Source organism: Sporisorium graminicola, chromosome SGRAM_1 (genome assembly GCF_005498985.1).
Source record: "Sporisorium graminicola strain CBS 10092 chromosome SGRAM_1, whole genome shotgun sequence".
Classification (NCBI taxonomy): Eukaryota; Fungi; Basidiomycota; class Ustilaginomycetes; order Ustilaginales; family Ustilaginaceae; genus Sporisorium; species Sporisorium graminicola.
In genome coordinates this window covers 2,733,905-2,747,070 of record NC_043719.1, presented here as the reverse complement: position 1 = coordinate 2,747,070, position 13,166 = coordinate 2,733,905, and the positions used below count along the sequence as shown (strand labels likewise).

At 58.1% G+C, this 13,166-nt stretch overlaps 4 protein-coding genes across 4 annotated transcripts; 2 read left to right on the top strand and 2 right to left on the bottom strand.

Moving 5' to 3' along the window:
* Positions 1–33: 33 nt before the first annotated feature.
* Positions 34–2,406, top strand: EX895_000970 (uncharacterized protein; the record flags this gene model as incomplete). Its single annotated transcript, XM_029881570.1, has 1 exon — positions 34–2,406. The coding sequence occupies one exon, from the start codon at positions 34–36 to the stop codon at positions 2,404–2,406; it is 2,373 nt and encodes a 790-aa protein (XP_029742956.1).
* Positions 2,407–2,821: 415 nt separating this feature from the next.
* EX895_000969 (uncharacterized protein) lies at positions 2,822–4,668 on the top strand (the record flags this gene model as incomplete). Its single annotated transcript, XM_029881569.1, has 3 exons — positions 2,822–3,085; positions 3,169–4,361; positions 4,491–4,668. 3 exons carry the CDS (start codon positions 2,822–2,824, stop codon positions 4,666–4,668), a joined length of 1,635 nt encoding a protein of 544 aa, XP_029742955.1.
* A 403-nt stretch (positions 4,669–5,071) lies between these two features.
* EX895_000968 (uncharacterized protein) lies at positions 5,072–8,335 on the bottom strand (the record flags this gene model as incomplete). The annotated part of the gene is made up of 1 exon (XM_029881568.1): positions 5,072–8,335. One exon carries the CDS (start codon positions 8,333–8,335, stop codon positions 5,072–5,074), a length of 3,264 nt encoding a protein of 1,087 aa, XP_029742954.1.
* A 3,023-nt stretch (positions 8,336–11,358) lies between these two features.
* On the bottom strand, positions 11,359–12,102 carry EX895_000967 (uncharacterized protein; the record flags this gene model as incomplete). The annotated part of the gene is made up of 1 exon (XM_029881567.1): positions 11,359–12,102. One exon carries the CDS (start codon positions 12,100–12,102, stop codon positions 11,359–11,361), a length of 744 nt encoding a protein of 247 aa, XP_029742953.1.
* Positions 12,103–13,166: the final 1,064 nt, after the last annotated feature.

Sequence of the window (13,166 nt, the reverse complement as noted above, 5' to 3'; positions counted from 1 at the left end):
CCTCAGGCTTGCATCTCCAATCGTTCGACCACAATGGCGTCACCCGAGTCTTCGTTGCGTCGGCGAGGCAGAGGCTCCGTCTCTGAATCCTCGGGCCATGCAAGAACCGAGTCTGATGGCTTCGGGTCCTTCGTCGACTCGTCCACTGCCTTTCCCTCCAGTTTCGACCCCGGGCTTTCAGACTCTCTCGACAATCAAGGAGCTTCATCTTCACTCTCCTTTACTTCACCAACCCGCACACGGATCAGCTCGTCCTCACAATCTCCACAACGGATCAACGACGAAGACCTAGAAGAGTGGGCGGACGCAGACATGGTTACCAGCTTTTCACCCGTCGAGACGCATGCTCCGAGCTTAAGCGAGCGTCCAGCGGGAGCAATGGGGCCTCCATCTTCAGCGGGGCGCGCGGCTTCCAGGCCGATGGCGGGACGCAAAGTCAGCGGAAGAGGCGCATCGTCCGAATGGGCTGACTGGAGCTCGTTCTTGGCTGCGCATACCCTTCCTTCTCAAAGCTCGCAGTCGGGCGCGTCTGATCCTTCATCCTCCTCCAAAGCCGGAGGAGCCACCGCACCCAACCCTGCGGACGATGCTTTTTTCGACGCCTTCGAAGTAGCAACCAACCCCACTCGGGTGCCTTCGCCACCCATCATCGACCTTCGCGCTGTGGAAAAGCAGCTCGAGGAGAAAAAACAGCAGCAGCAGAAACGCAAGAATGCCGCAAATCCCGTCAACTCTACCGAAGACGACTTCTTTTCCCGTTTCGAGCGCGCACCGCAAGCAGCTCTGGGAAGGACTAGTCCGTTGGTGCTCGAGCCAGATCAGCTCGAAAGCATGCACGATGCTCGAACAAGCCCCTTACCTCCCTCATCGTCATCGGCCAAGACTACAGATTCCTACTTTGGTCCGAGCGCTCAGCCAAAGCCCATCAACAGCGAAGGCGGCTCTAGACAGGGCGACCAGCGACGAGATGCTACTTCTGCATCCATCTCACCCGCCTCACCGTCAAGCTGGACAGGCAGCCTGAAAAAGACGTGGACGACGCTGCGTGGGATTCAAAATGAGCTCGTCAGCCACTTGCCAAGCACCAGTGACTTTATTGTGCCAGTAGATGAGGCGGAAGAAGGTCGCGCCTCAGCGGATTATCACGCGCCAGTCTCGAACCCCGGAGGAGGATTGCTGATCGCAAGTAATGCTCCAGCGGAAAAGGCGGACTCGCAAGAGCGTGCCAGTGGCAGAGGCAGCGGCAGCGGCGACAGACACAACTCAGATTTGAACCGACGCGGCAGCGGAACTCTTCCGCATGCATCCGACTACAGCCAGAACACGCCCTTCGGCTCGTCATCGGCAGCATCATCCAGTGGCTTTTCCGCTGGCGCAGCCGCACCTTCGGCGGCCCACTCAGGCACAGCACCGCTTCGTGCGAGAGATATCTTTGCATCTACCAGCTCAGGCGCGCTCGGCGGTGTTAGCGGGTCCATGTCGTCCTCCGTGACTTCGAGTGGAATTCTTCGTCGCGGGCCAGTTCACGCAGCCACTGCTCCCATCTCTGGCGCGCCAGGGTTCGATACAACCTCCACTCGCAAATGGAACACGGGCCACTGGACGCTTGACGAAAAGGAGAAGCGCGCCATTGCCGTGGCTCTGTCGAATCGTCGCGAGGAAACGGAAACGGTGATCGAGTCCTTCCACGCTGCCAGAATCCAGGCCTTGCTGCCGCCCCGATTGCAACTCGGCAAACGATGGAGTCTGCTCTATTCGCTCGACCAGCACGGGATCTCTCTGCAGACGATGTACCATCGGGTTGCAGCTGGTCTTGACCCGACCAAAGTGGGACGTTCGGTATCCGGCAACCAATCTAGCAATGCCGGTGATGACGGCGGCACGGCCGAAGGGTGGTTGAGGGGTGCATCTCGCGAAACGCAACGAGCTCTCGGGGCACGTGCTGCGCAAAATGGCGGTCGGAAGATGCACGTCGGTGGCGGTCTCAGCAGCATTTCGGATGCAGGTCTCGTTATCGCCATCAAGGACGAGAACGATAACGTCTTTGGGGCGTTTGTCAACGAAAAGCTGCGACCGCAGCAGCACTATTATGGCTCCGGTGAGTGCTTCCTTTGGAAGACCACTTCTGCACCGAAGGAGGAGGATCGAAGCGTCGAGAAGTACCGATGGACAGGAAAGAACGATTACATGGTGTTGTCCGAATCGACATTCTTGAGCGTAGGTGGAGGGGAGGGCAAGTTCGGGCTGTGGGTGGATGGCGCACTGGAGAAAGGGATCTCATCATGCTGTCCGGCATTCGATAACGAGATACTTTGCGATGGCAAGGCTAGAGGCAAAGGCAAGACGGATGGCGAGGGAAGGTTCGAGTGCTACGGCCTCGAGGTCTGGGCTGTCGGCCTCGATTAGACCGCATGCAATTTCAGCATGTCAGCTTCGTTCAACCGCGGCAGCATTCTTTACTTACAGAAAAGTATGCTTGAGGTCGCCATGATGACTGAACTGGTTCGTACGCTTTCTGAAAGAAGACAGAGCATGAAAGAGAAAGCTCCGCAGAGTGAGGTCGGATGCTTTGTGCGGGAACAGTCTCCAGCGAAAGCGTTGTGCGGCGGAAGGTAAAGAGGTTTGAGCCAAGGCATTGTTTGGCGTTTGAGGATGAGGCTTGGTTGTGGTTGCAAGGGAGGTGCATATATGTGCCCTTTCGTTCTGAGACGAGGCCTCTTCCCCCCTCTCTCTCTCACACTGCCTGCCGGACGCCTGGTCTTGCTCGTCACTCTACCTCTGCCCCGACAAGTCCTATCTCTTTCAGAGACGAGGAGCTAAAATGACTAATGCCTCTACCCCTGCCCACCCGAACACACCTCGTGCAACCGTGAGTCCCTCGACTCCTACGTCATCTACCTCGAGCACGACTCTGACCCCATCGACAGCGCGCACGGGAACCACGGTCCGCAGCGACTCTACCGATCGACGAACGGTCGAAAAGCAGGATCCCGCTTTCGACAGCCCTCGCACACCCACGCCATCTACGCGGCTTAGCGGAATCGCCGCAAATGTTGCAGGGTCTCTTTCTTCTTCAGCTAGTCGTGTGAGTCTTTCCTTTCATTTCTCTGACTCAAAGGTTTTGGCGCGAAGTGTACTGATACAACACTTGAACCGTGGCCTGCGCAGAAGGGACGATCTGTATCAGTCATCGACCTCACTAGCACCCCAGGCGATCTGTACCAAGCATCGACCCTCACCAGCAGCCAGGGAACTCTTTTCGACCGCTTGGCGACGACGTTTGAGGCAACAGGTCCTGTGCGTGCTTCGAGCGCTCGACCTCTTCCTCGAACGGCAGAGTCGAACACCTGTGTGGCGACTCTCCCTATGAAGGCCCCGAGGGCTGCATCTGTCGCTGTCAAGAATGAGGATAACGACATGTCTCTTCGGGTAAACAACAGGGTCTTCATCGAGATTAAGGACGAGGACCAGGCACCTTCCCTCGTGGGGCGTTCCTCGCCCGCGCCTGCGGTTTTGTCCTCGGTTCCAGTCCGATCTTGCACGCCTGGCGCTCCTCCTTCTTTGGGTCCCACTCGACCGTCCACGCCAGCCGCGATCACCGCTTCCAGCCCTACTGGACCTTCTACGCCCGCGGGCAGCCCTCTTGCTCGCGGCACCATCCCCACCGCACCTAACCGCCTCCGTCGCGGCACACCGGGGACGCGCATCCACTCGCGCTCGACCGCGCCTCGCCTGCCCATCTCGATGCGCTCCCCCACCCCCGTGCCCCCTCTCGCGGTGTTCGCAGCTCGCCGTCGAGACGGCAGCGTGAGCCCGTATGTCAGGCCGGCTAGATCGCTGTCGGTCCCGGCGGCACAGCATCGCGCATGGCCTGCGCTGGGCGGTGTGGTTGGTGTCGATATGCGTAGGGCGGCGCGTCAGAGGGAGCGCGCGGATGCGGACGTGGTGATGGACGATTCATTTGCCTTCTCGCCTACCGTGCGCGGGATGGAGGCTGCGTGTGTGCCAGGCGTCGCTCGTTCCACCGGGACCACTTCGAGAGCTCGCGTGCCTGTCTCGAATGCGCGCAGCACGGGTGCCGTCGCCGCTCTCGGGCCACAGCGTGTGTCGACCACTTCTACCCAGACTGCCCAGCCGATTGTTACAGAAATCTCAACGTCGTCGGACGAGGCTAGCGAGTCGGAGAGCGACCATGACGATGTGATCGTCGTAGCCAGTGGTCGCTCTTCCACGCCCCCTACAAGCCAGCGCCGAGCGACCCGACGAGGCAGCGCAAGCCAGAACGACAACGACGTCCAACAACTGCCTTCGCAGATACATCAACGCGACTCTGCTGCCGCTGCCCATCCCCGAACTTACCTGTACGTCTCTCTCTTCCCCACCCCTCGCTCCGTATCCCTTTCGCCCGCTCGCTCTCCTTTCCCCTGTTACCCTGCACACCCTGCGCACCAATTTCGCCGTACTAATCAAACGCATCTCTCCTCCCGCAGCTCAAACGTACGCTTCGAGTACCTAGGCGACATCGGCACAAGCGTGGGTTCCTCGGACGCCCACACTGTCCTGACCTACACGAAAGCCACCCCGGGCCTCACCAACAAGCTGAGGAAGGCATTGCGCAGAACGCTCGATCGGCATTTCCCGCCCGCTCCGATCGAGCAGCAACGCTAGATGGCTTTCGTGCGAAACTGCAATGCGACGAATAAGCGGTTCCAGATACAAGACGGCGGCGGGCATGTAGCAAGGAGAGAAGAAGACACGTTGAAGGTGCGTGCCACCTTCCTCATCCCACATCCCTCTGCCCGCCAGTTGATCACGTTCACACTTGCACAAGACACACCTTCACTCACCACGCGCAAGGAGCACCTTCACCTACCGTCGAACTGAGTAGCAATCGTAATGAGAAAATCGTCTTTGGCACAAACACAAACAAGTGAATCGTCCAAGCGATGATCTTTCGACCAAAACAAGTCGCGCGTGTGACAGCGTGAGCTCAGAACCAGTACCAGTGCAGGTAGTAAGATATCGATTAACGTTAAAGAAGCATCAACAGAATACGTATATCTTGAGCAAGCTAGTTCAGTTTAATCGCCCTCAACGGCGACCTCTCCTGCGCCATTACGCCACCACTACCCTTTGCCGAAGAAGGCGAGAGTAACTTGTGCTCAGCGGCACTCTTGCTCCTCGCCAGCTTCCGCATCACTGCCGGCCTCGAAGGCGTGTCCAGCGCGCCAATCGACATGATGAGATTCTCGTCGTCGTCGTCGTCATCGTCACCAAACGTGTCGTCGCTGCTAGGTGCAGCACCCGCAACCTGTTCCTTACGGCAGTTCGCGCCAAAGACGTCCCCCTTGCCTCCACCCATCACAGGCGAAGCCGCGCCGCCAGCTTTGGTGGCGCTGGGTCTGGACAGTGCCGATAACTTGCGTTTGCCGCTGCCGCTGAGGCGCGAGGCCGAGGCGCGGGCAGACGATTGTTGCTGCGATGCTGAGGCCGACGACGATGACGACGATGCTGATGCCGACTTGTAGACAGTTGGCGAGTTGTTGTCGGCGTGCAGGAGCGAGCTGGCACCCTTGGTGCCGGACTTTCGTGTCGACTCGGGCCAGAACCCAACTCCACCTGCCAAACCAACTTTGGCGGTGGACAGAGGCGTGAAGCCTCCTAGTCCGCTCAGCGCACCAAGTCCCGAGTGGAAAGGCGTGCCCGAGATCAAGCCGCCGGACATTGCAGCAACGCTCGGGGTCAAACCAAGAGAAGAAGCATAGCAGGCAGAAGCGTAAGAAGAAGTGCGCGAGATCGAGTGCGGTGCCAAGCCAAGACTCTCGGTGAGGTTGAGGTGCTGAGGGGAGCTAAACTGGTCGTCCGAGTGGTGACGCGAAGGCGATGGTCGCACCGAAGACGTCATCGAAGCCATTTGAGCGTTGGGACCTGAGGCTATCGCGCCTACACCACGGCGAAGCGCAGAGTAGCCCAACCCAGCCATAGGCTTCGAGAAGGGCGTCGACATCACCGGCGCGCTCACCGTCTTCTTGCTTGCGGATCCAAGCAAGGGTGGCAAGGCGTCCATCTTGGTACGCTCTGCCGCCATCTCAGCATCAGCTGCGTGTTGACCTTGCGACGAAGGGCGGATGGGAGTGCTGACAAGCGGGGCCAGCTTGACGCCAGTCGAGGCCGCGCTGGAAGATGAAAGGCTCCTGTCCATGCCGACACCTCCAAAGGTGAGATGCGTCGGCGAGGCGGTGGGCGAGGCGGGCGCGCCAGAGTAGCTGAGTTTGCGTCTGCCCTCGTAAGGTGAAATTTTGTGCTTGTCGAGGCTGAAAGGATTATCGCTTCCACGAATAGCAGGTCCAGGTGTGGTGACAGGCATGGCTCGCACTGCCGTTGCTCCCGATGCAAGGGTGCGAGAAATGGGGGATGGGCTGAGACAGAGGTCGTCCAGTGCACCACCCTTTCTGCCCGTCTCTGCTGCTGTGGACGAGCACGACAGAGCCGTGAGGGCTGCATGTTCAGAGGTAGCCTTGCCGCGACTCGGTGTCGAGCTCCAAGGAGCGTCCTCGATCGCATCCCTTCGCCTCACGCTCATCTCGCGATCGTCTGTCGGCGAATTGGAGCCCGATCGCAGCGCTAGAAGCTGGATAGCCGCATCACGAGTGTCGCCCTTCGGTGGTCGAGGCTGAGAGTCGTCCATGACGCCTGCTTCCGCCTCGATGGCACGAGCCGCGGCCTCCTTGTCGGCAGGACCGTCAAGTGGGGGCAGGGCGGGCCATTTGGTGGCGGGAGTGTCGATCGAGGTGTTAGCAGAGTCGCTGCCGGCGTTGCTCATGTTGCCGGCGAAGCTGTCATTGAAGAAGCTGGCCGAGTTGGGCTGAGAATAGTCGCTGCTGTTGGAGCTGAAGCTTGCATTCGCGTTGGAAAGGATCTGAAGACCACCGCCTTGCTGGGAGACAGGAGCCAGAGGCAGGCCGGATCGACGCATGGGCGAGCTTGAGTACATGGTTGCGCCCGGCCCCGTCTCATGAGCGCCGAAAGGAACCGAGGGCATCTGCGCTGGGAATTGGCCAGACACCGGGCTTGGCCCTGCGATGTTGTATGCGGTCGAGGGAGCCAAAGCCTGTCTCTTGGCTGGGCGGCCGAGCTCCTCTTGGGAGGCGGCGAAGAACTGAGCTTCGGGAGCAGTCGCCCACTGTGCAGCTTCAGGAGCCTTGAGCGAGGCTCTCCTGTTCGCTTGAGCGGGGACGTGGGCAAACGGTAAGGAGTCGTCGGTGTCGCGCGAAAATGACATCGACATCGACATGCTGGATACATCGGCATCGGCACCGTCGTCGCCATCATCAGCGCCGTCGTCGTCCGAATCGTCGGGCATGGGCGTGCTGCCAGAACCCGAGTGGCCGCCTTGGGCCGCCTGCTTCTCTTGGAGGCGCTTCTTCCTTGCCCATCGACGTTTGCTCTCGAGCATGCGTGCACGACGCTCTTCAGCATTCTTGGGACGATTGACATCGCCGTCCCAGCGCGTTCGGCGTGGCTGGGCGCTGAGTGGGATGTTGTGCTTGTCCTGAAGGTGGCGACGCCAGATGCTGCGCGCGTGTTTACCCGTGTAGACCTTGTCGCAGTAGGTGCAAGGAAAGGCGCTGGCGTCACCGTGGCTGCCTGCCTGGGCACGCGACATGGCGAGCAAATTGTCGATGTCCTGTTGGGTCATGGGACCAGGCGTGCCGTTGGAAGAGCTTGCACGCGACATGTCGTCGGTCGACATGCCGAAGGAGTTATAGCGCATCATGGGCAGGCCAGCAGTGGGTGGCATCATGCCCATGTCAGAGTGTGCGTATGGGTGCGAAGAAAGGTCCGGGGTAAACGCTGCTACTGGAGATGGACCAGCCAACGCCGAGTAGGAAGTAGATGCGTAGTGATGAGTGTACGGAACCGGATGCGATGCGTGTTGTTGTGGTTGCTGCTGCTGCATGTGCGAGTCGAGCTGGTGGTAAGGGTTGCTGTAGTCGATTGCCTGCACAGCGCGTGGGATGGCGGGGACGCGATAGGCAGCGTCGTGTGACGAAGCGTTTGAGTCGTTTGCCAGAGTCTGAAAGCTGTGAGCGGCGGCGTGCTGGAAAGAGCCGTCGGCGTTGGCAAAGCTAGGCTGTGGCGGCTGTCCCTGCTGCTGCTGTTGTTGAAGATGCCGAGATTGTTGCTGGTTTGTTGGATCAAACAGCACCGACTGGGCAGGAGACGCAAAGAAGCCGTAAGGTACTGCAGTTAGGTAAGGCGATGTGGATTGAGGCGAAGCACCGCTGGTTACACCCAAGGCAGCGTGGGATGCTTGTGATGGTTCGGCCTGCATTGTGGGTATAGCCGGGGTGTATGCGGCCGGTTATGGATGTGAGGCGTGTTCAATATGCGCAGATGCCCGTGCGATGATCACGGGTGGCGAGGGAGACAGTGTGAGGACGCGTGATAAGGTGAAGAAAGAAGGAGAGAGAGATGGTGATTATGATGATTCGGTCAGTCAAGAGCGTCCAGCTGGGAAAGGGTTGGCGAGAGTGTTCGAGGTCAAGATGTCCTGTAAATGTAGTGGTAGAGTGTGAAGTGTAGAGACTGATGCTAGTTAAAGCGACGAGGACGATGGAGGTGGTCAGGGACGATGGTGAAGAGAGTGAGAAGGATGGTGGTAGAGTGGATGCGAGCTGACTTGCAAAACGTGTCGGCATGCAATTGCCAAGTGCGAGCTGAGGAGGTAGATGCAAGCAAGAGCAGATCACGTTGATTGTCGAACTACACAAGCAGGTACGAAGCAAGAGCAGGAGAGCGGAAAAGGAAGGAAGGAGGAAGGGGGCCAGACGAAGGTAGGAGAGCAGCGGCGCGGAATGGTTGAGGGAAGGAGGGAGGGAGGGAATCAACACGAACAGAGGACAAGATGGACGAGTGGTAAGGAGGGGAGCGGATGCACTGAAGCCATGCTGCTTTCATGCAGAGCTGCAAGTGCTGCACGAGTCCAGAGGCGGCAAGGGAGGGCAAGGAAGGAAGGAGAGCAGAGGTCCGGACGAATACTTACGCAAAGAAGTCAAGAGAAAGAGCAATTGGATGCAGCGTCGATCCTATGCGGGTTGAGGATAAGCTACTCGAGCAGAAGGTCAGGCGGCTCTGGGCTTGAATGGTTGCTAAAATGGCTTCGGTGCAGGAGATCGAGGTGCAGGCACTAAAGAGCAAAGAACAGGGGAAGCGGGAAGGGCAGTCCGAGGTAGAGGAGCAAGGTGTTTACGAAGGGCGGCGATAATGGCAGACGCGACGCGGCTCGGCTCGGCTCGGGGAGGAAAGTGCTGGTTGGTGAAGGTGGCAAGGAAGCAGCGCAAGCCGTGATGCAGAGAAGGGGCGAGCGAGGTTGCGAAGAGCGCGGACAGAGAAGTAGCGAGCGAGAGAAGGACGAGGAGAGGGGGCGAGGCTGCTGGGTGGCGATCGTGATGGAGTCAGCGGTCTGGAGCTGAGCGTCGATGTGGTTAGCGATGCCGATGCAGTGCCGTTGGACAGCGCCTGACGAGTGTTGTGTTTAGTAGTAGGAGGGAAGATGACGATGGTGTTGGGCCAAGACCGAGAGTGGAAGTGACGGCAGGCAAGGGGAAAGAAAGCCCGAATAAGCACCAAAGGCGTTGTTGTTGTTGAAGATGCGATGGCAAGGCCGAGTGACCAGCAGCGGCATGCAGACAGCTTGTCGTGGGGAGGGGAGGGGGAGGCGAGAGCAGAAGGAGGAAGGATGAGGGAAGAATACAAAACAAAGCACGTCGGAGAGAAAGAGATCGAGGCGCAGTGAGAGTGTGTATGTGTGAGAGAGAGGGCAAGCCGAACGTCAAAAATCCAACGCACAGCCAGCCACGCTCGAAAGGACAGATTCCTCTCGGTGATGCTCGAAATGCGCGTCTCCGAGGGTTCAGAATGCATCAAATGCTAAACAAAAAATACAACACATGCCATTCGATCGCATCGCATCGCATACAGGCCGCTGCGTTGCAAGAGCCGCGCACTCTTGTCTTTGCTTGACGCAATGGTGGATCGAAAGCATCGCAGCAGAACACTGGTTTGTAATGCGACAAGGCTCTCTTCCGTCCCTGGAAGCATCACACCGGAGACCCCAATCACTTCAAAGCGGGAGAGGAAGAAGTTCACTGCTCATACACCCTCTCCGCCTGCTGAAGTTCTGTTTTTTGTATTTGCAGTGAAAATCGTCTACCAAGGTGACAGCTCCGAGTGCACAGAGTGACAATAGAAAAAAGAGTAACACTTTCGCTCGCTCGGAAAAAGCACTTTCAAATCAAATCGCTCGGCTTTGCTGCGCTTCGGGGTGTAGCCTTCACGGCGGCGCGCGCTTGTTCGAGGCAACTGCTTCCGATGCTGTCCACTCAACACACATAGGCCCTGTATGCTGTTGTCGCCGTGGAGGTAAGAGGGCCAGAGGACATGTGACGTGAGCAGAGGAAGACGTTGGCATGCGCGAGCGGAGGCTTGGTAGTAGTCGCTTGAAAGCCGAGGCACGTTACCAGCAGCATCAGCGAACTTTTTCTGCCGGAATCCCTACCGAGCGCGACACTCTTGCCCCTCCCTCTTTTCTGCCACTTCTGTTCGCGTTCACGGCGGTTCTGATTGCAAACCATTGAGTTAATCGAGTCGACAGAGACTGCGTTGACCGATGCTAGCCTCAGCGGCTGAGCGGTACACCCGCCAACTTCGAGAGCCCGCCGCTATTCGCACTTGCTCGTTCCATGATGGTCATCACTATCGGAGAGGCAACTGTTCGCAGTGCGTCCGTGACTCGTCACTTTGACCACAGTATCGGTACAAAAGGAGCTTACAAGGACCTCTGTGTAGCATATATGCCTCTCCTTGACAGGCACGCACACGCGGGCACGACTAGAGCAGTGGGAGTCCTCGGCGCCGCTGCCAGCCAAAAGAATTTTTCGCGGTCTGAATTTACGCGGTTGATCTTCGCAAAAGGATTTTCCTCCTTGAACCGCGACGTGTTGAACGCGTACAGCGTCACGTGCAGTCAAGCCATCTTCTTGCTCGATCTCACATGCACAAAAAGCCCGCGTGCAATCGGTGATCAGAGGCATTTGTTCTCCGCTGTTCGAGATGCATCAATCTGCAGGCACGGACGGCCTCGCAGAAGAGAACGACCCTGGCTCAAGCTCAATCAAGAGGGCGGGCGGCCGTTGCCATACAGCGACGTCCACATGCTCGGCATGCACCATGATCAAATTACAGAAGAAGAGTGTCCATTAGCAGAAAAGTGAGCAATGCGATGTGCTAGAAACCATAGGAAGCGGCTACAACAAAGGTGCTGCAGTGACAAGGCCGGAAGAGTCGACAGCAACCCTACTCGTCATCCGCAAAACCGCCCAGCCCAGCTTGCCTCGAGAGTAAGCCCCACCCGGATGCAACCGCAATAACCACCGTCGCGATCAGCCCAATAAACGCCGGGTGCATGGCCCTCAGCCCACTCGCCCCGCTGCATGCCGCACAGGACCAACCACTCGCCAGCGGCGTATACGCCTGCGGGTTGTACAGAGCGAATTCGACCTTCGTGTTGGGCTGCATCAATCCCGGAGAAGCGCCGACTGACAAGCCGCGCTCGTCGTAGATCTGCAGACGGTACGACGCCGCGATCAACTGCGACAGGTTCGGGTTCAAAGATTCTACGCTTGTCGAGTAGTTGTAAGGGGACCACACCACGCTCGTGGCCGTACCGGGCAGGTTGGTGGCCAAGTCGTAAGTCACCAGATTTTCCGAGCAGTAGGCCTGCACCGTGAGCGTCTTGGGGTATTGCAGCACCGAGGTGAAGTTCCACCCGAATGTGACATCGACGCCCTTGGCAATCTTGTAGAACGACGGATCCGCCGTCTGGATGGGTTGCGTCACCGTGATACCTCCTATGGGTGCTGACGGTGGGATATTAATCGACGTAGCTGTATTCGACGCTTGTCCTGACGTCGCTGATGCAGATGTCGCGAGGCCAGGTGTGAACGCGGGCGGGTCGGGTGCGAAGGCTCCATCGATGCAGAGCAGCGCCCAGAGCGCGGCGTACAAGACGGGCAGGAATCGAGTCATGGTGGTGTGCATGGAGGAGTCGCCGCTGGATCAGTTGGACGTAGTGTGCGGTGGTTGCAGTCGATGTGCTCCGCTTGTGGAAGCTGCAGTGAGATCGTTCGGATCGAGAAAGCGGAGCGCAGCTACCGTTAGCGATGCAGTGCGGTTGCGGTAACACGGTTGAATTGCAAGGATATGCTTCCTTCCAGAAAACGAGATCGACGATGTTCCTGAACGAGTTCAGTTCGTATGGGTGCGCTTCACCTCTACTGAAAGGCTGCGATGTCACAGTTGACACTGAAGCTGCGTTTGAGTAATTTGGAGATGCGAAATCGTCACTTTGTTTGAACGCAAAGGCAGAACCCCTTCAGCACTGCGAAATGGTGTAGGGACGAGATTGTTGAAGGTGGTAGGTGATGAAGGTGGTGGTCAAGCAAAAGCACGCAGAGCAGACGATGGCGAGGAATGTGCGTGGTGTGTGGTGTGTGGGACAAGTCACTGCAACAAAGTCCAACTCGCTGGCCAACTCGGTTTTCCAGGGTTCGATGGAAAGTCAAAGGCAGCCGCCGCCTCTGGCTCTCTGCCCGCGTTGGCAGAGAGAGAGTGGGTGTGTGTTTCAGAGCCAGACAACTGCCACGATCAGCGCTTGCAACTGGACAAATTCGATCCCAGCTCTCGAGCCCCCGTCGAAAACCCCCTTTTTTTGGTCCATGCCAGCCAAAAGCCTCAGCTCCTTGCTTCTCTCTTTCGCTCGCTAAAATCACGTCAAAATCTGTATTCATTCAGCCGCCTTGTCCAAACTCTACCGACGACACACCGCTTTCAAATCGCACAAAACTGGCAGGCAGAAACCGGGCGAAGCTGGGCGCCGGAACTCCTTTTTCAGGTTTCATTTCGAATTCAAGCGGTCGAATGACAGCGTCTCGCAGTGCAACCAACCAACGGCCAAAGCCAGAGCAAGCGTGTCGGAACACGAAGTCGGACCCTTTCAAATGCTCTTCCACGGTGCTACGCCGCGAGTCGGCGTACCTCCTACTGCTTGGCTTCCAACGGTTCTTCTCGACCCCTTCAATCTCAGAGGTCACACACAGTGACAG